This window comes from Vombatus ursinus, unplaced genomic scaffold (genome assembly GCF_900497805.2).
Source record: "Vombatus ursinus unplaced genomic scaffold, bare-nosed wombat genome assembly UNPS02014801.1, whole genome shotgun sequence".
Classification (NCBI taxonomy): Eukaryota; Metazoa; Chordata; class Mammalia; order Diprotodontia; family Vombatidae; genus Vombatus; species Vombatus ursinus.
In genome coordinates this window covers 8,767,923-8,793,965 of record NW_020954579.1, presented here as the reverse complement: position 1 = coordinate 8,793,965, position 26,043 = coordinate 8,767,923, and the positions used below count along the sequence as shown (strand labels likewise).

Genomic DNA, 26,043 nt, shown 5'->3' with positions numbered 1-26,043 from the left:
ACTGAGGAAAGGCAGCTTCAGGACTTTATAAGGACATTGATCTTTGGAGCCCCAAACTGTACCTAAGGGGGACTTCATGGGGACTCCACAGAGGAAGAAAAGGTCTTGTAGTAAACAAAAGCTTTGAATTTACCCTTTGGTCATATACTTTCTAAGTATTAGCCCACTGTCCCTAGAGACCTTCTGTAAGAGAAAAATGTGCCTTCACTCCCTTTCAAGGAATGTTTCTGTAACTGCTCTTGCTCTACCTGCTTGTAAATGCCTTTTCTAAAAGCTAAGACAAGGGAGCACACCAGTGGGGGTTCAAGAGCAACAATGATGGAAACCCCATCCCCATAGGGTTATCTGTACAGTCCTAAGAGTAGTCAGTTACTCTGTAGGAGGCCATGCTTGCCAATACCAGTTGGGAATTGGAAAAATAGTCTGGGAGAGGGTAGTATACTACTAGATTATGTTTAAAGGCTGAAGGAACAGAGCTGAAGAGAAAGTCTATGAGCCTATTTCCTTCACTACCTATCTGACCTTCCTCCCTCACAAGCAGCGCTGTGGAGACCAAATGAGCTAGCAAACATCAAAAGTCTTTGGAAGAAGGTTTGGTACAATAGTAATGAAAGGCAACTGAGATGCAAGTGGATTCAGATGTTGAATCCAGCCCTGTCTTTGCCACTAGCTACCTGTAAGATCTACTCTAGGGGAAGTCATTTCCCTTTTCTGAGCCTCAGTTTACTTCTTTGTAACATTAGGGTAGGAGCAGGGATTGCACTAAATCAGTTCTAGGGTCCAGTCCAGTTCTAATAGTGCAGGAACTAAGGTGAAAGCAGGCGCAAAGGCGTGGCAAATGGAAATAGTGCAAAAGGGCGGAGGATGCTACACAGTGCAAGGACGTCGCTCCAAGAAATCAAGCGCTCTGAGCCAGATTCAAACAATCCCAGCCGCTAGCGCCCAGTGCCACGGCTCCGCCCCACTAGGGGCGGCGCTAGAGAGAAGGCAAGCGCTCCCTCCCTCCTCCCCTTCTCTGTCATTTCTCTCAGGACCCTGAGGGTCCTCCAGGACTACCTATCATAATTGCCTGTTTCGAATATGCCATTTCTCCTCGACATCTCCTCCTGAAGAAACTAGGCGGCCTTGTTCACTGCGTTAGAAGAGACGTCTAAAAGGCTCTCTTCTTCCTCCCCTTTGACATACCCTTCGGTCCCGTCCGGCGGCTAGTTAATCAGGTGCCTGTAACGTCAACCCAAAGTAAAGAGCGGAAATGGCACTGGGACCTGAAACCGGAAGCCGGAAGTGGGTCTGTGGTGGACGTGTTCAGGGGAACCGGGAGCCGGCGGGACTGAGCAATGGAGCCGCTGTACCAGCAGACCCACAAGTGAGGGCCTGATGGGGCCGGGGCGCAGGACTCTAGGAGCCCCGGCCCTGGGGGCGGGGAGGCGGGCCGCGGGCCAAGGGTATCGGATGTCGGTCAGTCAGTTACCGAGGACGCCAAGATTCCCCTCCCCGTCCCCGCCGCTCTGTGTCTGGCTCGGCTGGCCTGTCAGCCTTGGGGGCGTGGTGGGAGGGGCGGTCCTCGGGCTGGCAGAGCGCCCCCCCTGCTCTCCATATTCGCGGACCCCGTCTTGAGCTCACTTTTCAGATTCCCTGGTCTCGGAGTGGGTCTGCTTAGGAGGGGGAAGCTCCGGTCTCTCAGCCCTGGGCCCAGAGCTTAGCAGGCGCCCCGTAAATGCCTGTTGCAGAGATGAATTTGGAGGTGTCATGCTTTGTGGTGTGGTGAAAAGAGTGCTGGATTTGGAGTCCAGAGATCTAGGTTCAAATTCCAGTTCTCCTATCTGAGTGACCTCACTTTTCTGGGCATTACTTTCCTCCCCTGTAAAACGTGAGCATGTTAGGCAAAATGATCTCTTTAAGGTTCCTTCCAGCTTTAAATTCCGTGGTCAGCTGAAGGCAGCCTGTGCCACAGGCGCACTTACTTTTTGGAGGTCCTTTTCACTATCATGCCTCAATTTTTCTTCTCCCCCATTCTTTGGTCTTTACTTTTTTGTTTGTTTGTTTTCCTCTACCAAATGTCCTTCTCCCCTGTCTACTTTCTTTAGGATTGTCAGTGAAACGCAATGTAATGTCTTGGTCAGACTAGAAACCTTCATGATAAAAGAGGTCACTGAGCCCGAAGTTAGTCTTTCAGGCTAGAATAACTAAAAAGAAAATTTTAAAATGCCTGATCCACATGAAACAATGTGTTAAGATAATGTTTTAGGAAGGAGAGAATGTTGCAGAGTCTTCAGGCCTCAGTCAACAATTATTAAGCACCTGTTATATTCCAGGTCCTTTGCTAGGATATAAATATAAAAGGGAGATCTCTGCCCTCAAAGGGCCTATATTACCCTGGGCTTGGGGGTGGTAGTGTGGATAGTTTGAGATATATTCATAAATATAGAATATATACAAATAAGTACCAAGTTATTAGGGTGAATTGGGAACTATCAACTCTGGGGGTCAGGAAAGGACTGAAAAATATGGTACTTAAGCTGAAGGAAGCAAGAAGCAGAGGAAATGGGTGAGAGCATTGCAGACCTAAGGCACAGCCTCTGCAAAGGCAAGGCCAGAGGTGAAATATTGGGTATGGAGAATAGCAAGTATGCCAGTTGGTTGAGAGGTAGAATGGGGAAGAGAGAGTAGTGTGTAATAAGCCTGGAAAGATAGGCTGAAGCCAAGTTGTGAAGGACTTTAAATTCCAAACAGGAATGGTTAGTTTATCCTAGAGGCAGTGGGGTACCATTGAAACTTCTTGAGCAGAAACTGACATGATCAGACCTACACTTTAAGAATCTCAATATGCCAGCTGTGTGGAGAATGAATTATTGAGGGGAGAAACTGGATGCAGGGGAAATAATTAGCTATTTCGGTAATTCAGGTGAAGAGGGACTGAACTATTGTGGTGCTAGGTGAGGAGAGAGGAGACAGACCAGAGATGTTGAGAAGCTAAAATCAATAAAAAGTCATTCATAATAACTAATATTTCTTGAGTGACTCTAAATTAGGGAAACTGGATGTGTCACCACACTGCAATCACCTTAAGGCTTCCTGAAGCTACACTGAAATTGGTATTATATGCACTAGTGTTTTATACTACAATTTTAACTAGAAGTGAAGGTTCAGGTAATAGCAACTGCTGCACAAGTAATTTGCATAGTATTACCCAATATTCCTATACATTTGTAGGATGATGTTACATCAATTTCTAAAGAGCCTTTAGCATGTTGAATTCTTAAGGGAAAGATCTATGGCTTTGTACAGGTTTCCCCCATTATTTAGAGACAGTAGTTTTTTAGAGCATTGAACAAGTGTTAATGGATGGTAGGATGGGTTAAATCTCAGTAACTTCCATAGGACCTCTCACTTGTGTTATGGTAGAATTTTGTTTTAATGTATATATCAGTGTATGACTCATTTCCTATCTAGACGGTTGGGAGGTAAAGTCGTTGACATTCAACTTCTCTCATATTAAGAAATAATGTAGACTCATCAGGGGAAAGAGTACCCACCCTTCCTTTTTCTAGGGTCGTGAAATTTTTTGTGTAGCTTTTTTTCCCCATAAATACATGGCATAGCAATTAAGATGTTTTGAGGTGGAGATAGCTGGGGAACAGTAGAAGTTGGAAGTGGCATTGTGACCACTAATGGTGTATGCAATATTCTGCCTTAGTAGCCCCCCCTGCTCTCTAACAAGAGGAGAGTTGTATGTTTCATCCTCTTCAGTTTTGGTTTTTCATTTCCTTAGTTTGGCTTCTGATTAGTGATCTTCTACATTGTTATCAGTTTTTAGTGATATTTTGAGTAATCTTATTTCACTCTGTATCAATTCATACAAGTCTTCCTGTGTTTTCTCCAGAGTTTTCATGTTCATTTTTACTGCACAGTAATGTTCCATTATGTTCATATAGTGTAGTTTTTGGCCATTCTTTAATTGATGGACACCCACCTTGTTTCCAGTTCTTTGCTACCACAAAACATGCTGCTGTGAGGATATTTTGGTAAATATTGGACCTTTGTTCCTGTCTTTGACCTCTTTGGAATCTATGCTCCGTGCTGGAATCGAATCATTGGATTAGGGGAAGTGTAGTTTACTCACTTTTCTTGCATAATTCCAAATTGATCTGCAGAACAGCTGGGTCAGTTCCCATCTCCTCCAAGTATATCAGTGTGCCTGTCTTCCTTCATCCCCTCCAACATTTACTGTTCCCATTTCTTCAATCAGTAAATCAAGAAGACTTTATTATTGTGTACCAGGCACTATGCCAAGCACTAGGGATACAGATATAAAGAGTGAAATAATCCCTCCTCAAGGAGCTTGTATTCTACTGGACTTGACAAGTACGTATGTCAGTATATACAGAATAAATATCAAGACAATAAATACAAGACAAGGAAGGAGAGCATTAACAGTTGGGGTGTGAGCAGGAAAGGTTTCATATAGAAGTGCATGAGCACTTCTTGAAGTTGGTGCTTGAAGTAAGAGAGGGACTCTTTGAGCAAAGAGTGCATTCTAAGCATGAGGGACAGCCAGTGCAAAGGCACAGAGAAAGCTTATTTGGCTGGCTAATAGAGTGCCTTGGGAGGTATGTTAATAGCCTGGTGCATGAGCAGCTATCATTGTGGTTTCCTGAGTTTAAAACAACATCAGAAGGAAAGAAGGCACTAGCACTTCAATTAAAGAGTACATATATCTCTCAAGAAGAGTAGTTTTTTTTATTGTGCCCTAGTTACCATGAACTAAGTTATTTTTTTTCCCCCTTAAAGAAGTGGACTAAGTTTTCAACATTTAAGATGTTCACATTTCTGTGATAAAAGGTGGGATGAATGTACAGTGGGACTGGACAGATAGGTTGGGGCCTGCTTATAAAGTACTTTAAAAGCTAAATAAAAGTTTTTATTTTGTCATTTTTACCAATTTTCAATATATAAAATGAAACCTGAGAGTTAAGTTGACTGTAACCTAATCAATATAAAACTTCCTATGGATAATCCACAGGAACACAGTGCCTTATTCTTAATATATGTCTCTGTACATGCAAATACCACAATACCATACGAAATAACATTGTTATGTAGAGCCTTCTTTTTATTCAAAGGAATGGAATTTGCTTCTTTTGGGAATCCTCTTCTTGTGCTAAAACAAATTATGATATAATCTGAAAGATCAATTGTTATTATTTTGGTGATCTAGATAAAGAAGATAATTCCCTTGCTACTAAGGATATATCTTTTACAGGAGTATGGCTCAGCAATTTATTGAGATTTTTGTGAAGTAATATCTCATTTGGTTAGTTATTCTTATTTGGTGAGAGGATGCTATTAATGGGTCCATGGTCCAGTTTGCTTTGCACAAAGAAAAACCATTCAGAGCCCTTCAGATTACTCTCTTGACCTCTGTCAGTTTTTCACAAATTTATACAACTAGTCTCTAGAGTAATGTGGGTGGCTCACCACAGATCACCTCCATTGGGTGGGGGGGGAGGGAACCTAAAATGTGCTCCATAACGATGAGTATGGAGCATAGGTGCTAGGAATATATTCCAGCAATTGTCAGAAAATCTGTATGTGATTTCACTTGAGTGACCTGAGTTTAAAAACCTCCTTGCAGGTACTGGACAGAGTTAGGAGATTTCTGTTTTAATCTTGGCACTACCACTGACAGATTGAAGCTAATGTACCAACGGGAAGAAGACGTGGTACTCAGCCTCTCCAGGGCTTAGGTTTTTCATCTGTAAAATTGGATTGGATGGAATGACCTTACTGGTCCTAGATCTAACAGTCTGTGATTTAGTGTCTTTAAGAAAAGAAAAGAAAAGAAACTTCTTTAGTTACAGTATTGAACCATGCAAATGCCAGCACCTAGCTCTTGAGATTGCAGAAACAATTGCATTAAATGGAAATAGTTGAAAACATATGACTGAAATGGCTTGTTTTGCTAGAACTTTGAACTCAAACTTGTTATCTTTTGCCACGTCTGAAGGAGCACTGGAATTAGTTACGGTATCTGAAGTCTATACTTGTCTGACTTGATTTGAGTTCAGTCAGACCCACATAGAGAATAAACTGGGCACAAAAAAAAGAACATTTTTTACTATATAATATTGTACTTGGTCTTAAGCATTGGGGTAAAATTAATAGAATAGTTTTGTCCACATTTGTTAGTTTCTGGTATATATTAAAGACACCCTAATTTGTCCCCCATCACGACCAGAAAGTTTTTCCTTTTTAAGTTTTCCTTGGGGAGCAATGTCCTTTGATGAACAGGCTGTATAGAAGCAATAAGATGAGGTAAAAGAAATGAATACATTTGTAGATAACCTGTCTTTCAAGTAGAAGGTGGAACAGGTTTTTTTACATATGCTGTGCCAACTTTGAACCTCAACACAGCTAAAAATAATAGCTGCCCAAAAAGACTATCTTTATATTTAATAGATTTCAAAAAGTCAGTTTTTTAGTTCCTCTCAAAATCTTCATTCAACCCTTAACAAACCAAAAGTCTTCAGATAATGAATTATGCCTGCTTTCTTTGTTGCTCTCTTGCTTTTTCACTAATTCATCAATTCTGATGGTTTCTGTTATCAATTAAGCATACTATGGATCTGGAAAAAAAAAAAAAACTTCCATTCAACAGTGCTCCCAAAACAGAGTTCTAATGCCTACTCCCCCAGGTATAAGACATACTTTTTGTTGTCTTTGGGTTCCTAGTTTGCTTTAAAACAGACCTTCCAGCTGTCAGATAAATCACTTGTTCCCATAATGGCTTTTTTTGCACTCCTTATTTTGGAGTTAAGTCTTTTCAGGTGTGTGGATTGTAGATTTTTTTTTTTTTTTTTTTTTTTTTAGTGGAAGGGAATTTAGACAATCCTGTAATCCAGGTGAGGAAATTGAGGCCCAGAGAAGTTATCAAAGGCCACACATGTAATAAGTAGCAGAGATTAGAACTCAGGTTATCAAATTACATATTCACATATTTCCATTACACCTCACTGGCTCAACATCAAAACTAGAACCTCTTTATTTATTTATTTAACTTTCCATTGGACAGTTCAAAGCACGTTGAAGTCAGAATAGGAAAAATCAGTGGTATTTTCCTTGCCATCTTTTTTTAAAGCAATAGCCTTTCCAGACTAAGACTTTAAGTTAATATAACAGACAGAAATATGATGGGGACCTATGATAAAGGCTTATCAGTGGTGATACTTTGCTCACCTGGTTGTCCTCATGCCTAGAATCCAAAATTACAATTTGTAGAGATCTTAAATGTCATCTAATGTAACTTCCTAATACCTCCAGTCTTGCTATTTCCCATGACTGGGAGCTTTTGTGAGGTAGCCCATCCCATTGCTGGCGGCTAGACAGTTTCTCCTTATATCAAACTGAAATCTGCCACCCTTTAACTTGGCAACCAAAGGATCAGAATCACAGAATTATTTTAAAGAATTTGATTTACTCAGCAATCCATACTGCAGAAAGAATATACATCAAAACATACCCAACAAGTAGTCATCCCCCTTCTGATCAAAGATATCCATTGAGGAGCAATCCTCTACTTCCCTGGGTTTCAGGTATTTTTGGACAGGTCTAATAGCTGAAGTTTTCTTCTTTGGAATTCCGTTCATTGTTCCTGGTTCCAATCTCTGAGACCAAACAATATGTAATCCCTCTTCCACATCATAGCCTTTCAAATACTTAAAGACTGGTAGCATGTCCCCTGAGCCTTTCTTTTGAAGTTAAAATTTCCCAGTTCTTTCAAGTGATCCTCATATGAAATGGACTCAGTGTTCTTCACCATCCTGATTGCCCACTCTATGCAGTGTTCTGCATCTCTGGACTCCCCATCTCTGAGATGCAGCAGAGGGAGAAATCTAATATCTTCTCTTTAGGGCCAAACTTATTTTTCATAATCATGCAACATTCACTTTCAATTTTTTGTGATCTTTCCATTTATATTATTGTAGTCGTTCTATGTTATTTTCTTGACCCTGCTTCATCCATTCACGTGTTTTTCTATGCTTCTGTATTTATGTACATGGTTAGTTACAGCTCAGTAATATTTCATTACATTCATGTGCCACAGTTTATTCCTCATTTCATGAGCATCTCCTTTGCTTGCATTTCTTTTTTACCTCAAAAAGTGTTGCTATAAATATTTGTTTTCTATGGAGCCTTTCTTTTTGTCAATGCTCTCCTTGGGGGTGTATACCTAGTAGTGGAATCTCTGTCCCAAAGGGTATTATGGGCATTTTAGTCATTTTATTTGCCTAATTCCAAATTGCTTTCCAGAATGTTTGTGCCAATCCACAGCTCCACCAACAGTGCATCAGTGTGCCTGTCTTTCTACAACCCCTCCAGCATAAACTATTCCCGTCTTTTGTCATCTTTGCCAATTTGCTGAGTGTGAGGTGAAGCCTCAAGGTTATTTTGACTTCTATTTCTCTTATTATTAGTGATTTCACAACCTTACTTGCAAACATCCCTAACAGTGGTTTAACAGTCACATCTGGCAATTCTTTAAGTACCTGAGAGTTGTTCATTTGAATTCATCGAAGTCACCCAAGTATTCTCTTATATTTCCTTGCTTATCTTGAGTACCAAGTTAACTGTTTGTAATTTTGGTCCTGTCCTTTCCAGTGCAAAGATCATTCTCTTGCAGAGAAAACAGAAACACAATAAAAATTGAGCAGCTCTGTCTTTTCTGTGTTGTCTGTTACCTTTGTCCTTTCCTCAAGCAGGGGCCCTGTCCCTTCTTTGATCTCCCCTTTTCTCTTGATATAGCTTTAAAATTTCATTTTGTTGTCTAAATTTCCTCACTAGCCTCAGTATATCCTGAGTGTTAGAAGTCCTGACACCTTTCTTTTAGAACCATACCACGCTCTTACTCATCCTCTGTTACCTGCCCTTGCTTCTGTCTTTTATAGGTTTCTTTTTACAATCTCAGTTGGTGGGCAAGTTCCCAGTACACTCACATTGATCTCTTTGAACAACTTCCATTCTTTCTCCTTATCAGAATTGTACCCTTTTATGTCCTCAGAATTTTGTTCTTTAGAGTTTAACCATTTCTCTTTGCCTGTCTTCCCCTGTAGAGCTTTAGTTTATGAGATCCTTTGTACCCTTTGAAGTCTACTTTCCCCAGGTCTAGGGTGCATGTCACACTATGCCCAACTTCTCTATCGCAAACTCTAGGAGGAAATTCCTTCGGGATTCTCATCGTTTCCACTCCAGCCACAAGCTTCTTCCTGTTTGAAAATCAGATCCTGAATAGAATTTACTCTTATTGCTTCCTCCACTTTTAGAAAGTCAGAATTATCATTAAAGCAAGTTAATAAGTTTTTAGTTGCTGTCCTTCTGGCAGAGAGAGCACAACAGATGTCTGGATAATTGAAGTTGCCCATCACTTCTGTCATTCCTCTGTTCCAGGCTTGTGATCTATTTCTCAAATTCCCATCTCTCTCTCTTCCTCTCCCTGTGGTCTGTAGCATACTTCAGTGACAATTTTGCTTCTCTTTCTCCCTCTGTTGATATTTACCCAAACGCTGTCCACTATCCTTCCCCTTTCTGTTTCCTGATTTTTTTCATGTGAGTGTACCTTCTTAAAATCCAGTGCTACCCCTTAACCTCACTTTTACTTATATAACTTCTTTTGAATAAGGTGCAGCCATTCAAAACCATATTCTAGTTATAGGCTTCATCCCACTTTTCAGTGGTATCTATGGAGTAAATTTGCCTCCTTGCTGTAGGACCTATATAGTTCTTGTTGCCTAAACTTTGGGCATTTGTGTATAGACATTGGAGGCCAAGAGTTTTACCTACCATTTTTTCTATTCTGCTTTATGGACCATAGAGAATAAAATCTACTCTCTCTTCCACATGATGGCCCCCCAATATTTGAGGACAGCTATCCTGGTTCCCTTCTCCTCGCTCTCATCTTAGTCTTTGCTCAGCCCACACATCTCATCATTCAGCTGTTGTTCATATGCAGTGACTACTAAATGCTTCCTGTGGGGCATGATTCCCCTCATCATCCTATTATTCCTAAAGGACCTCACAGACCAACCTGCAGCTGGATGGAATCCATGCTAGAGCATTCCTGACAAATAGTCATTCTGCCTCTGCTCTCAGGCCTCCAGTCAAGGGAAATCCATAACCCCCTGAGGCAGCTCATTCCAACCCTCATTATTGGGAAGCTTCCCTTCCATTGGACTTAAATCCCCCTCTTTATCATTTCCACCCATCCCCCCTGGTTCTGTTTTCTGGGCTCTGCAGAACAAATTAATTTTTTTTTCCACATGACAGCCCCTCTGATGTTTAGAGACAGCTATTTTGTCTCCCCTAAGCCTTATCTAGGTTCAGCATTCTGAGTTCTTCAGCCTATCCTCATAGTATGGTTTCTAGTCCCTTCATCACCCTAGCTCCCTCTAGTGAATACTCCCCAGCTTGTCAGTCAGTACTCTTTCTAAAATGTGTTTTCCAACTGAGCACGTTATTTTAAATGTGCTCTGGCCAAGGCAAAGTAGAGCAGGACTACCTCCTTTAGTCCTGTGTAAGTATGCCTCTACTAACATAGGCCAAGATTGCATTAGCTTTCCATTTACTGGACCCCTAGATATTCTTTAAACTTGCCTGACCCCACCTTGTATTTGTGAAATTGATTTTTCAACCCATGTATAACATTTTACTTTTATTTCCGATCTATTTCATTTTATTAACTTTTTAACTTATTAACTTAACTTACTAACATTTAATTAACTTCAGCATATTGTGCTAAACTGTCAGTATTTTGGAACCTGACTGTTATCCAATGTGTTGCTATCTCTCCAAGCTTTGTCATCTCCAGATTTGAAAAATTTGCTGACTCTGCCTTCATCCAAATCATTGACAAAAATGTTAAGCAACACAAGCTAAGCTTTTCCAGGCCCTCATTCTGAGCTGATATCGTGGCCTTGATGACTATTTAAAAAATTTCAATGCTCAGCCAGTTCTGTACTGTGATCTAGCACCAAAGCTATTACGCTGATCCAGGCGTTAATTACCTCAAGCTCGAATTATTGCAACAACCTCCTACCTCGGAAGTCTACCACTTCACGCCATCCTTGAATCGTTATATTGCCATGGTGTTTTTGAACATGTTAGAATCCTACAGAAGCTCCTAATTACTTGTTATGTAAAGTCCAACCTTTATCATACTCTAAGATCCTGTGCTATTCTTTTCTATTACCTCCCTCTGCCTTTTGGTTTGGATTAGACTCTTCTGCAGCTACATAAATTTGCTTGCTATCACCCTCACGTGACTTGCTCAATCTCATCACTATAGCTTTACCTTCATGGTATTTCCTGCCTTCAGGTAGATGTTCAAAACCCCATCCTTCTTTGAAGCATTCCCTACCTAATCATCTCATGCCTCTCAAAACTCCCTTCACTCAGGCTTTAACTAAATGCCAATGTATACAGGTTCTTAGCTGTTAACTTGTACGTCAACTCATTGAACAAACTTTTTTATTAAATGCCTGCTATGTGTACGCCTTTATACTAGACTATGGAATACGAAGATAAAAATGAAGAAATTCCTGCCCTCACAAAGCCTAACATTCTACTGGGGGACAAGGCACATACGCAGATAAATATAATATTAGCACAGTAGGTAGTGAATGAGATGAATGAGAGATCAGACAAAGGGCTTTTAAGAACATACTTGAGGAAAACCGCTGGGGGAATCCAGAAAGGCTTCACAAAGAAAGGGGTACCTGAGTCAAGGATTCTGAGGGGTGTCAGTAAAGAGAGAATCTAGGCATGCAAAAGCACAGAAGTGGGCTATGGGATTCCCAGTTGGGGGACTGCAAGCACATTAATTTGACTGAAAACAGAGTGAATGTTGGGGAGAAATGTGAAATGACCTTGGAAAGATAGGCTGAGTCCAGGCTGTGAAGGATTAAGTGCCAAGCTGAGCAGTTTGTGTTTTATCATAGAGGCATTATGGAGCCCCTGAAGTTTCTTGAGAAGGGAATTGGGGAGAGAGGGCAATCACACAATCATATCTGTGCTTTAGAAAGATGATTTTGGCAGCTGTTAAAGAGGATGGATTCAAGAGGAAAGAGACTGGAAACAATCTCTTTTCAAGGGGAAGACCAATCAGGGGTCCTGGTCAGAGTCATGTGAATAGAAAGAAGGGAACAGATGTGAGAGATGTAAAATCTACACAACTTGGCAACTGATTAGATGTAGGTGAGGGAGAGGTAGCTGTCGTCCTGATTTTACTGGACAAGAAAGTAGGTTTCGTAGCATTTCATCCACTGGCAGTCTTTTTTTGGTCATTGTTCTCATGGGGATTTCACCTATGAAAGATTTCAATCTTCATTTGTCTTATTTGTAGTCAGAGTTAGGAGAGATATTGGGCAGAGCCAAGTGGTTAGCGAAGTATCTCATAAATGTTTTTTTTAGATCACAGTATCTTGAGAAAGACACGCAGGGTTGCTTCTTATTAAAGAGTAACCCTGTAAAAATTAAGACTTAGAAATAATGCTTTGTCCAAGAAACATGGTACTAGAGGTAAATTATCAAAAATTAGACTTTTCTTGCCTACAGCATACCTACATTATAGTGCAGTTTTCTAGCCAGATCTTAAATCTACTACTTGTTTGCATTTAAAATAGGCTTTCCTGACCAAATAGCTGTTGATTAATTCTAATTCCTTCATTTCCTCTTACCCTTCCTTTGATAGGCAGGTCCATGAGATCCAGTCTCACATGGGACGCCTGGAGACGTCAGACAAGGAGTCTTTGCACCGTGAGTAATTAACTGTGGAGACCAGAGTCCATGCTCTGATGACACAGTGCTAATGGGCTGGGTTTCCTTACTGCGTTTTTGCCTAGAGGGCCTAATGATTCAGCTTGAAATGAGTTTTGTAGTTAAGGTGGGCAGTAAAACCCTATGGCAAATTCACTGATTTCCTTGATTATGCACTAAGGAATCCCACAAGTCTTATCCCCCATTACCCCTCCACTCAACCTGACATGGTTCTAGTGAAATGGAAGTGCTTTTCCTTCATCTGTCTTAATCTTATTACATAGTTCTCAGAGGAATGTGCAGTGTAAAAATTCAGAGAGAGTTTCTGGGATTGGTGATTTTTCTAAGCTGAAACTTATGGCTTTCAGGAGGATTATTCAGAAACTAATAGCAATATTAATTAGTTTTGTTCCCACACCATGATTTCTTTGGGGAAGAATGTCATTTCTTTTTATTAAAAAATCCTTTTTCTGAGAGAGCAGTATATATAGTTCATTCTAGTTATCCATGTATTTCGGTATCCAGACTTTCTCCTTGCCTGTCTCCTATTTGCTGGTGCATTAACTTTTCTCCTTTCTGCAACTTAACAATGTCTTGTTCATTTGCTCTCTCTCTCTCTTCCTCTCACCCCCCCCCATGCCCAGGTCCTATTTCGATATAGCAATTAGCTAGCTGTGAGCAAGGAAGCATTAGAGAGATACTAGACAATGGAATTGAGTGTTCAATATCTATGTTTTATACTAGTCTTTAGCTATACTTTAAAGGCTTAGAAACAGCTTGACTCTCTCCTTTTATGCTGAGTAGCCCTTATTTGTTCAGATAAACTTTGCCTCCCAGAAATCACTCTTCTACCCTGTGTTAGGGTATTGAAAGGAGTTCCAGGGGTAAGGAAAATGACTGAATTGATCAGACTTTTTTTCCCCTCACTATTAGATTTGCTGCTATAATGTAGAGATTTCTTAGTCTACTTAAGGAAAGCCTTGGGACAATCTTATACAACAGTCTTATGAGCTAAGTACTACAAGTATCATTAACCCCATTTTGTAGATTAGGAAATAAAAGTTCATAGAAGTGGTAACTTGTCAGTGCTCACATAATTAATGTCAGGATAAGGATTTGAACTCTTAATTGTAGCATTTTTCCAATTACATCATGCTTTCCTTCCTTCTTTCATATGTATATTCCAAGCTAAAATTACTTCATTTCTCTCAATCTCTCTCTCTCTCTCACACACACACACACACACACACACACACACACACACACATCCCACACATGTATTTTTGGTGGACACTGATTTTGAGAACAAATTAGAGGAATGAATGAGTGGAAGGAGGGAAGGGTGTTTATTAGCACTTACTATGTGCCAAGTGCTAAGCCCAGGAGTAAATAGTAAAAGTAGATGGTCTTTGCTGTTGAAAGAGTTTGGGCTTCTTGGAAGAGACCACAAAGGGGAGGGTTACAGCAGCTGAGTAGAGGGCAAGACCCATGGGAAGTTTGGGAAGGTGCCCGTGATCCTAGAGTCAGGGTGCAGTGGGAATTCTGGGTTCCTTCAAAAAAACTTTCTGAATCAGCAAATACTGCATTTAGCTTGAAATGTTCAGTTGACTCATTTTACTTTTCTCAAGTTAGGAAAAATCATGTCTCTCAATCTGTTTGCTACTTTCTTTAAAAAAAAAAAGTATGATTGTTATAGCACTTGATAATTACAGAGAACTGGAGGCAAAGTCCTGAAGTTATTTGTAGAAATAAAATTTTATAGGTTCTTCTCAAAGGATTGTTTTCTGTGCTTTCTGTTGTTCTGACTTGGTTTTTTCCCTTTTTAAAGTCTGATTTTTCCATTTGTTAGGATCTTAGAGAAAAGACATATTTGCTTGAACTTTCTAATGTCATCAGTTCATGATCTCTTTTTCCACCAAATATATTTCTTCTTTTATGTAGTAGTAGAAAATGAAATCCAAGCAAGGATAGACCAGATATTCAGCAGCCTGGAACGCCTGGAGATTTTGTCCAGCAAAGAGCCCCCTAATAAGCGCCAGAACGCCAAACTGTAAGTGCTGAAGCCTCTGCAAGAACCATGGTCCTTAGGAGTCAGTCCCCTGGTGCAGGCCTCTCTCCTAGTGGTGGAAGCTTTACTTCACAGGTGTGGCAGCCAGGGGAGAGGGGCTTCTCAGAACTCAGGTGCTAGCTCCCCTGCTGCGCATCTGTCTGATGCTGGCCCCCAGAGCTGGGCTTTTCTGGCCTTAGAGTAGGAAGACAGGAGGTCAGAATCGTGGCCTTGGGCGGCTGCTGCCTAGTCACCTTTGCAATGGTTTGTGATTCCCACTGGGTTCCTAGGTCAGAATACAATCTTGTTCTTAATCTCCTGTACCAATCAATTTATAATTAAAATACTGATCTAACATTTGCTACCCGGCCATGAAATTAAAATGGAAACTACCTTGACTCCCAAAGGTTTTCTAAATCTTTATTGACAGTTGGAGCTGATACTGCCCTTGGGCCCCTTACAGCAGAGGAATAGAGTAAAGGTCAGAAAGAGTTCATCAGACCTGTTTCCTGTCACCTGCGCCCTGCGCTGCCTTCAGAGACATGAGCCAGCAGATACTAAAGTAGAGGAGCTGGGCCTGGATGTAGTACATCCCTAGCCCAGCCACAGGCGGCCACTTCAGTTTTCAGCATCATTGATCAAAATCAGGTTTTTACTGAAGAGAGTAGGTGGGGGAGGGAAGGAGAAAAAATGTTCCATCCTAAATGAGTATCTTGGCTGCTTTAAATTTTTCTTTGTTCTGGAATTTAATCTCAGTCTTCATCACTTCTTTCTAGACGTGTCGACCAGTTAAAGTATGATGTCCAGCACCTGCAGACTGCACTGAGGAACTTCCAGCATCGGCGATACACAAGGGAGCAGCAGGAGAGGCAGCGAGAAGAACTTCTGGCAAGAACCTTCACCACGAATGTAAGCCACGTGTTCCGGGCCACTGGGAGAGGCGGGTGGGGTGGCAGGGTGCATGCACCCCAGGCACTTGTCACTTTGCTGGGGCCCCACGGCTCAGGGAGTGACTAAGAGCAATGATGAGGACCTATTGGAAAGGACAGGGGCCTGCTGAAACAACGCCGGTTGGACCCCTTTTGCTAATGTAAAGATTTAAGAAAGAAGCAAATTAAGAGAATGGGTAGAAGTAAGAATTACCTGGCTAAACTATTCAAGTGTAAGAAGATAGAAGTTCATGTGGTGGAAAAAATGTTCTGATCAGATCAAGTCAGATGATTAGGTCTTAAACAACTCATAAGGAAGGCAACATTTGGCAGCTGCTTCAGGCAGCTACTGTTGTGCCCCATGAGATAAGTTAGGCTCTTGTCTAGTGATTAATGATGCTAAAACACTTAACATAATGGGAATACTAATAATGACAGTTACAAAGCTTTTTTACATGCAATATTTCATCTGATCCCCACAGTACCCACTATAAGGTAAAGGTACAATAAGTATGAGCTCTATTTTGCAAAAGAGGAAATTGAGCCTGGAAAAGTTAAGTGACTTCCATGGCTAGTATGATATATCTAAGACTTAAGCCTAGGGAGTCTTCTTTTATACTTGGTAATATGTGGTTCTGATTTCAGATTCTTTTTTTCTTGTTTCTAAGCTAAGTAGCAATTTGGAGGCATTAGTTAACATTTTAGTTTTGCCTGGACTGCCAGAATTGAGCCTGGTTTGAAAGTGGCGTATCAGTTTTTATTAATAGATTTCTTATGTCTACCTTCTCAGACATTTTTAACTTTTAAAAGTTAAATTATTTAATATACAACCCTCTATTACTTTGGCCTGTGCACTGACATGTATGAAATGTTTTACAAGGTGAGTTATTTATGGTGACATCTTTTCTTGTACTTTCACTAAGATTCTATCAGAATTCAGACTTGCTACTTGATGGATAATTCTCATTGTGACCATTGCCCATCTCAGTGAATTAACCCAAATGTGCTGAAATAAGTCTGTTTAGTTTATTTTTCTTCAAAGTAAATTATCTCCTATGGCTGCCAAATAATTTATAAATTATTCTGCAGTGTGATAAGAAACTGTGTAAGACTTGACATCATTGTGAAGTTATTTTCAGTGTTTGATAGGCATTTTGAATTTAATAATCCTAAAGTCTCTTAAGATGAAAGCACTCCTTGGAGTCAAAGACCACATTTTTCTCTCAACAATAGTACCTAGTATGAGTACTCTGACAATATTAAATACTCAATAAGTTTTGGCTAATTGAATGTACTGCTACTGGGACATTGTGATGTTTGTAAGACAGCAATCCAGCTTTTTGTGAGATAGGAACCATATCAGCTGAACCCCATAACATGTTCTAACACACTAGTCTTACAGAAGTAACCAGGCTGCAATCTTCTGGAGTAGAAGATGGTGAATGCTTTTTTTCTCCCCCCCTACTGGACCGGTTATTTCATCAATGATGAATTCCTTCTGCCAGGTCAGATCACACCTGCCCTTCAACTTAGAGTCTTAAAAGCCCAGGGCCTTAAGAGATTAAGTGGCTTGCCCAGGAACACACAGCCAGGATTTGAACCTGGGTCTTCCTCACTTCAGAGCTGGCTCTGCACTATGCCATGTTGCCTCTAGAGATGCTAAAAATAATAAAAGTGTAACACTTGAAGGATTACAAAGCGTTTTTCACACAACCACCTTGTGAGGCATGTAGTTCAAGGAGTACTGACTCCCTTTTATAGATGAGAAAGCTTTCCGTCTGAATGGTTAAGTGACTTGCCCATGATCAACCCAGCAAGTAAGTGCCCCAGGCAGGATTTGAACCTAGATTTCTTGACTCCAAGTTAAACTTCTTTCTACTACACCTAGGTACAAAAGAAGCATATAGAACCTCAAAAAATAAGCATGGAGTAGGCACTCAATGCTTACTGAACAAATGGAGAAAGAACTACGGTTTGTTCAGTCAATTGATGCTTAGTGAGTGCACAGTACTAGATCACTACTGCTTCTGAGGATCTGCTGCTGGTCTTTAGGCCTCTCTGAGCTTTATCACCTTCTCAGGGCACCAGCTCTTTCGTAAAATGTATGCAGGAGACCTTTGCTTTTGAGCCCATAGCTTTTACCTTTCGTTATTTTTTAGTCTTCTGGTCACGGAAACCCAGCTTAAAGGAATGAGTTTCCTGAACCTTCTGGTTTCTGGGCCTTCTCTGCTCCTTGGGTTCCATGCTTTGCCACACTAAATCCAAATTACCTTCCCATTCATTTGCTGCCACCTTGGTTCCTGGTTCCAATACCCACTTCACCATTTTTCTTTCTACACCAGCTGCTACATACACCAGATTACAAGAGTATATTTTCTAGGGTTTACTTATAAGGAAAAAAGGTAAAAATTCAGAAATAATATGCCAGGAAAGGGTCATTAGAAATGCTAATGAAAGTAAACCCCTTGGCCCAGACTGAATAGCACCTAAATTCTCCACTATTCTCTCTCCCTTCATTTTCATGTCCTTGATTCCCTCTAGGTTATAATATTTTGTTTCCTTGTGGGCTTTCCTTTTCTGTCTCTGAATGCTTTCATTGATTTAGAGTTGACCCACCTGAGTGCATAGAGTCAAACCTGTTGGTCTGTTTGTTTATCTCAGACTCAGCCTATGCTAGAGAGTCTGAAAATCTCAGATTGTGTGTGTGGTGCAAGTAGGGTTTTCAGTGCTCTACCTGTCAGCTAACCAGAGCCCTCTATGTGCCAAATGGGGAAGGGGATTAAAAAAGTGATCACAGACAATTAAAGATTTTCCCATCATGCCCCAAACTGAAAACAACCCTAGTACAAAGACAAGCTCTCCTGTTCCTTCAGCACTGTTACAGGATGGGGGTGGCAGAATCACATCTGCAGAGGGAAATTGAACACATACACATGCAACAGCTGTTCTGTACTTTGATGGTCGTGGGTCAGTGCTGTGATCTCCGGCAGATCCAGCAAAGGATTAAGTTGGAAAAACAGTACTATTGGACAATGGTTTGGGAGCCTCAGGTGGCAGTATTATCACTGTTATTTGTAGTAAGCCACTTCTGTGTCAGGATTCCCTTCACCATAAGTAAAGTTATCTTTAGAACAATGATCTTCTCACACAGACTTTGAAATGGGCAGACTCATCTGAAGCTTTACTTTTTTCCCCTCTACAATTGCATTTTATTCATTCACTCAAAAAACATGATTCTAAGAACATAAATAACACCGCTGGGCTCTGTAGGCAATTAAGAAGCACTAGAAGACAGTTTTCTGCCCTGCTCCCTAATTGAATGGACAATCAATCCATGCACAAAGTAACTAAAGAATAGAAGCAAGTGCTTGACACCTTGTGCTGAGAAAGAGTGAAGTGAAAGGAGTCTATGACCAAGGAAGTGATGCTTGTGCATCTACTAAGGAGAAGAGAGATTTTTGTCCCAGGCCAAGCCTGGGGCAGGGTGAGGTGGGGACTAGTACATAAGTCAGGCCTTAGCAATACATGTGCCAATGTCGTACAATGATAGTAAAGGCCTGAATTGGGGAGTAACAAAGGAATTTCTTCTTCCACTGCATGAACATATGCTATTCCCAACCTTGACTTTTGAATTTGCTTTTCCCCCTATATTATTTGAGTTGTGCTCCCCTTCTTATTGTCAACCTTAGGGTTTAATGTAGCCAAAAGGGTCACTGGTGGGGCCCGAGGGAACTCAATGAGTGGGCAAGCAGGCAAGGTTAATTGAAACCCTGCATTTCCTCCACAGGATTCTGATACTACCATACCCATGGATGAATCACTGCAGTTTAATTCCTCCCTCCAGAAAGTTCACCACGGCATGGATGACCTCATTGGAGGCGGGCACAGTATTCTGCAGGGACTGAGGGCACAAAGAATGACCCTGAAGGTGGGGTTCCTTCTAGGGAATGGGGCCAAAGCCATTTGCTTGGGTCTCATCCAAACAGTCCAATACTTACGGTTGTTTTTATTTCCCTGATGAAATTTTTTTTTCAGGTTTATTTTTTGCTTAAGCTTCCTCCAAACCTTGGTGTGTGTGTGTGTGATAAAGCCTTCAAGTTTGAAATTTCTAATCAGACAGATACTTGTCACTTGAATTGAAAGTGAATTTGGGTAAACTTTTAGGATAGTCCAAGAGATCCCCATACTCCTTTTGCTGTTAAGCATTTCCTGGTTCTTTTCTTGCCTGACTTTGGAAGGGCCCAATGAGGCATGTGGCAGAAAATTGCCTCTTGGTCTATGACATGGCCATACTTTGAGGAAAACATTTCGTTGTCTTTTTTGCCCTCAAAGTCTCTTCATTTCCTGATAAAAATGCATTTTACAGCAAGGAGAGCCAGGTCCTTGTAAAAAGACTGGTGCAACAGACCTGTTCAGGTAGGTGGCATAGTGCAGTAGGAAGGATACTGAGGGTCTTGGATTCAAATCCCAGTTCTGCCACAACTACCTGTGTGACCATGGGCAAGTCACTGAGCATCTCTGGCCCTTGGTTTCCGGATGAGAGGGTTGGATTAGTTGGCCTCTAAACTTGCCTTCTGCCCTAAATCTGTGATCATTTAGGAAGCATGTGAAGAAGCATATACATAAGCTCATGAGGTCCATTGTCAACAGTTGGGTAATTATTTAAATCATGTGAAATAGTCATGCATTGATGCTATTATAGGAATCATGCAAAGGCCACCTAATAACAAGATCCCCCAAGGCCCATCTATCTCATTCCAAATTCTGCTTCATACTGAAATTTGAAGACTGTAAAAAAGGTCTGGTTCAGGGATTCTGGTCCTACATATCTCCTATAACAAGTAGCCACAATTTTCTCATTTCCCTCCAGTCGTAGGTAATCCAGGAAGCAATGGCATTGATGAGGTGAAAAGGCTTTAGGAGCTTTTTACCAAAACATTACATCTTCCTGATGTCAATTATGATATTTCAGCCCCAGCCCTTTTCCTGTATGGCCCCGATAAGGAATAGGATGTGGTTTATGCCCATTATCAGGGTGGGGGCCCCATGAGAATGAAGTGCTTTTAGCCTCTGAATGTGAGAAACAGTTATTAGGAAGTGAACTTTTTATCTAAGTTTTTGTTGGACCAAAGCAAGCCTAGTAAATTGAAGTAATCCATTATCCTCATCATTTTATTAAATTGAGCTGAATTTGGTACACCCCATCCTTTCATTCGGATGGCAGCATCACTTTAGATTCAATTCTTCCTGATTTTGAAGTGTCTTTGTCATCCTGTTAAGGATGCTGCCCCATTTGTTGAATTGTTTGAGTCAAGGCTAGGGACACCTAGAAGTATTCTGACCTTTGCCCCACAAAGCTATGCTACCAGGTACTCTTAGAGCACTATTCAGGAACAGTGTGACCTTGCTGTGAAGTGGTTCACTGTCAGTCATACCTTGCTGTTGAAACATATTTCTAAGGCAGATGTTAATAGTGTACCTCAGAACCAGCCTTACGAAGGAGTTACACTGCTTCTTTTGCTGGCCACTCTTACCAGTTAGACCATTATCTGCAATGTAAGGCTGCTAATGCATCCCCAAAGGTGATTGTTAGGGCTTTAAGATTTTTTAAATTCAAGGTATTATACTGCCAGAGGGTTTTTGGTTTCCTTTCTCTTTTGAATGGACAGAGGAGAATACTTTGATGAAATGTGCTGCAGGCATACGGACTGTCATAAATGGCAAACCAGTTTTTCAAATGCAAGACCATTTTCAGCAGATCTTGAAGTCTTTGGTCTCTAGGCCATGCCACCCAGTGGAAAAATTACCTACTTTCTGGATCCAAGAAAAATATCTAGTTCATTAGATCATTATATTCACACATGTGACCACCACCTACCTGCCACAAAATAAAAGAACACTGCTCAAATTTCCTTTAGTGCCAGTCTTAAGTAAGAGCAGCTGCTTTATGCAACGAGGCTGTTGCTGGCATCCAGGAAGAACACAAATGACCCACTTTGCACATGCTGCCTCTGCGTCGTCCTGTAGATGTCTTCATCATCTCTCTTCTCACTTCCTGTTTCACCCTTCGGTCACCCTGATCCATATTCATCTCAAAAATATATGTTGAATATTGTCATATTAGTGAAAATCTATAGGCTAAATTCTCCATCTCCTTCCTTCTTCCCAAAGAATTTGCTTACATAAAACCCTAGTATAGTCTATGATATTAGAAATAATTAAAACATCTCTATTAGTATTGAAAGTTTTTTAACTTTCATAATCAATGTTTATATAGTAATGTTTATTATTTTTATTTTTTATTTAGTTTATTTTTAGTTTATACCTATATATTTTTATTTTCAAGTTTATTTTTAGTATTTTATTTTTATTTTTAGTATATTTTAGTATATACCCTTTTTATTTTTAGTTTATTTTTAGTATATACCTATTTTATTTTTATTTTTAGTATATACCTATTTATTTTTTTATTTCTAAATCTTGTTTTAAGGATGTAGCCTATATTCAGACCAATACAGTAATGTGGATATAAATGCAGTTGGTGATATGCAAATGAGCAACTTGGATTCTGTCCTAGGATCCATCTATATTGATTACTTCATGAAAAGTTGAAAATGCTTTTAAAAAAAAAAGATTAAAAAGCAATGAAGCAAGGCAATCTGAATGTCTTGAGCTGTTGGCTTAGGAATAAAAACCCTTTTGTCCCAGCATCAGGTGGCAGTTGGGTGGTGATTTCTGTTGTGATTTTTTTTTTAGGTTTCCATAGTACTATTATGCGTGAATTGTGTACTCCCCACTTCAGCTCCATCCCTACTACACAGACAAAGCGTAGTGGAGCTCCTACAGACTGAGCACGGTGGAGTGCATGAACCAAATGACCTGAAAGTTTATTGCAGGAAGCAGAGAAGGAACCAGTATATAAGGAAAGTTTTTATTGTAGTTGCCTTTGTTTTATTTTCTTTTGGGGGTGAGTAAGAAGATGCCTGTTAACCAAGCTGCCCTCACCATCAGTTGTACACGAACACAAACATACACATCCCCATGCAGAATGAGAAAAGCTCATGTATTCTTTTCTTTTCTTTCTCGTTGGTCTCAGGGCACTCAGAAGAAGATCCTGGATATTGCTAACATGCTGGGGTTATCCAACACTGTCATGCGACTCATTGAGAAGCGGGCCTTCCAAGACAAGTACTTCATGATAGGTGGGATGCTACTCACCTGTGTGATCATGTTTCTGGTGGTGCAGTATCTGACATGAGCAAGCAGAGCCCAGTGACTGGAAAGTGTTTCCATCTTGCGTGGGTGTGTGGGGGGGGGGTGTGGGGGGGGGTGTGGGGGTGTGTGTGTGTGAGAGAGAGAGAGAGAGAGAGAGAGAGAGTGCCTGCCTGCCTTGTGAAATGTACTGCCTATCTATCGCAACTGTGAATGCCACTTCAGACTAATTTCATCTGTAACCCAGCCATCGGGAGTTTCAGAACAATTCTTGTTTCTTTAACTCCTTGGAAGGGAAAGCCAAGACCACTCAAGAAATTTTGTTTTTGGGAGCCAAGTGACCACCCCACCCTGGGGGAGGAAGAGAAGAAATGAAATGCCTTAGATGGTTTTGCCCACAGAGCCTGTGTTCTTTGTCAGAAGAATCTGAAGATATTAGCCTTGGTGACAAGAAGGCTTAGACACTTGTGGCACCCAGCTGCCTGGGGACAGGGTTGGAGGTGGAGTGAGGGGGGCAGTGAACAGAATGGAACAGGTACTTCTCCCAAAGTCCATAAGCGAAAAATTAGATAGCCATTTCCCCCACCAGTTGCAGGAAGATTAGTGCATCTACCTTTTGCCTTCCCCACTCCCCTCCCAAAAAAATAGGTGTGCAGATTAAATCTACCCCCTAAAAAAAATAGGTGTGCAGATTGAATCTGCCCTGCTAGCAGGGCAGCCTAGTGCTTTCTAACATTCCCCCTGGAGCCATTAACCATCAACACGGGAAGAACAGAAAAAATGAAGATACTGTTAACAATGAGTTAATTTTTACACATCTGAGTTTTACAGTGTTTTCCTTTTTAAAATGAAACTAATGTTATTTAGGATTGTTTGGATTTAAGACTGTAGAGTTTAGTATTCTGATTTATATATATATACATACGTATAGTAGAATGATTTTTGTTTCACTCAGTTCTTGGGGTTCACAAAGTGTAGCCCACATAGAAAGCACTCTGCTGCAATTCTCCCTTCCATCCTCTCATACCCTGGAGATATATAAGGGGGATTGGAAGGCGAAATCTGAGCACAGAACAATAATTAACCTATTTCAGGTTATCTCTGGTCTGGTAGCAGCTTCAGTTCATCTAGAGTCTTCTTCCCCAAGATATGTTAGTAGCTGCCAGTGTCTATGAATCTCACTGTATTACCCACTGGAGGGTGAACATCAAAAGATTTGTCTTGGCCCCCATCTGAGGGGATTTATTATTGGAAATAAGTTCTATGGATAGATTTTCCCTCAGAGGTAGATAGCCCTCTTCCAAGGCCACCTAGCCCAAAAGCAAGGCTCGAAACAACTCTTAATACATTTTTCTTAAACTATGTCTTTGTCAGTCCTCTTCCTGCTGCTACCTGTACTACTTAGCTGTCTCCTGTTTTTTTCTCGTTCCTTTCTATTCCGTTCCCTTCTCCTTATTTTGTCCTCCTCTTGCTTCTGTAAATATGTCTTCCTCTCCTCAATATGTGGGACCACTCCTCTTGTGGTGAAAACCATTAGTTTTTAATTGACGCAGATTTTTAACACTGCAATGAGCGTCATGCATAGGTTGAATAGTAGTTTGTATGCCTCTTTCGACAGATGATGGTCTCTGGAGTTACCAGTGGTCTATGCCAGGAATCCTTCAGGTTCTAAAGGAGGGAAATGGTCCTTCAGATTGGTTTTTGGAACCTGATGGAAATACCACTTCAGACAGTAGGTGTTGATGAGCTCCTTACAACTGAAGGCTTTTGCTAGTCTGCAGAGGTACCCTTTAAAATGCACAGATTCCAAACTCTAGGACCTACTAGAAGCCTCATCCTCTGGATATGCTGAGGTCACCATACTACTTTGATGAGAATTTTGGATTATGGTATAGACTTAGAAGCTTTTTGGATTATAGTATAGACTTAGAAGCTTTTCCTGGGAATCTGGCAGTGTGAGAAACCTCCAGATCTCTACACTCTTTCTGATTGCAGTGATACACTTCTTCACCATTAGGTTTGCTTACAGTCTGTGACCTGACAGTCCAGAAGTGGGTGGGTGTGACTTGTGGGCCATAGTGCCATCCATAGCCAATTCTGTCTGCCCTGTAGTAAAGCAATACTGAGGGGGGAATATTGTCTTCACTCTCAGGAGCCATAGCTACCATGTTAACTGGGATTCATTGTGTCTTAAGTCCATCCCTCTTTACCCCTTAACTACTTCTGAAAAGGTAGCATGATGATTTTCCTTTACACCAACCAGCAACATTATCCCTGAAATACCAGTGGATCTGTTCTTCTTGTGATCGTAGACCCTTAGCTGGGGGTGGAGCACCCTCTAGTGGAACAGGAAAATTCTGCTTTTGTAAACCATCAACCGAAGAAGGATCTATGTTTGTACGGGAATTTTGTGACCACAGTTATTGTTCGAAATAAGTGGGCTGTCGGAAGGGAGCTTGGAAATGTTTTTTGTATGCTTTGTGATGCTTTTTGTTGTATTCCAGGTGTATACCCACTTCTAAGAGAATCCAAACCAAAAAAAAGTGGAGAGAACAGTAGGTCATTATTGGCATTATAATTGGATTCTTTGCTTTACAAAAATGATTCTCTAAGAGTCAGAAGACCTGAGTTCTAGACTTGGTTTTGCCATTAACTAGCTGTCTATGACTTTGATCTTTCTGAGCCTCAGTTTCCTCTTTTCTATAATGAATTTGGACTAGATCTCAGAGGATCCTTAAAACTCTAGAATTCTCTGGTTCTGTGAAATAGCTTGTTCCTTTGATGAATTTAAAATCCGTTTGTTAAATGAGAAGGTTGGAGTAGATGATCAGATAGGGGTACAAGCCATCTGTAATATTCTGTGGTTTCATATTTGGTTTGCAAACATTGGATTTATACCCAATACATCAATTGAATAATGCAGTCTGATGGCAAGTATATAACTCTGTCTGTTCTTCCTCCATTATATATGTTAACTAAACAATAGCTAGTGTCCAAATGGAGAGAATAGTGGAGTCATTTATTTTGTTGCTTTGTACTTTTTAATCT

The 26,043-nt window shown here is 40.7% G+C and overlaps 1 protein-coding gene across 2 annotated transcripts; it reads left to right on the top strand.

Annotated features, from left to right (window-relative positions):
* The first annotated feature begins 1,278 nt into the window (after positions 1-1,278).
* GOSR2 (golgi SNAP receptor complex member 2) lies at positions 1,279-23,109 on the top strand. Of its 2 annotated transcripts, XM_027872935.1 has the most exons (6): positions 1,279-1,366; positions 12,743-12,807; positions 14,749-14,857; positions 15,631-15,763; positions 19,571-19,711; positions 22,880-23,109. In XM_027872935.1, exons 1-6 carry the CDS (start codon positions 1,338-1,340, stop codon positions 23,039-23,041), a joined length of 639 nt encoding a protein of 212 aa, XP_027728736.1. In that variant the 5' UTR covers positions 1,279-1,337; the 3' UTR covers positions 23,042-23,109. The 2 variants fall into 2 exon arrangements, with proteins under 2 accessions (XP_027728736.1, XP_027728737.1); XM_027872936.1 differs by lacking the exon at positions 19,571-19,711.
* Positions 23,110-26,043: the final 2,934 nt, after the last annotated feature.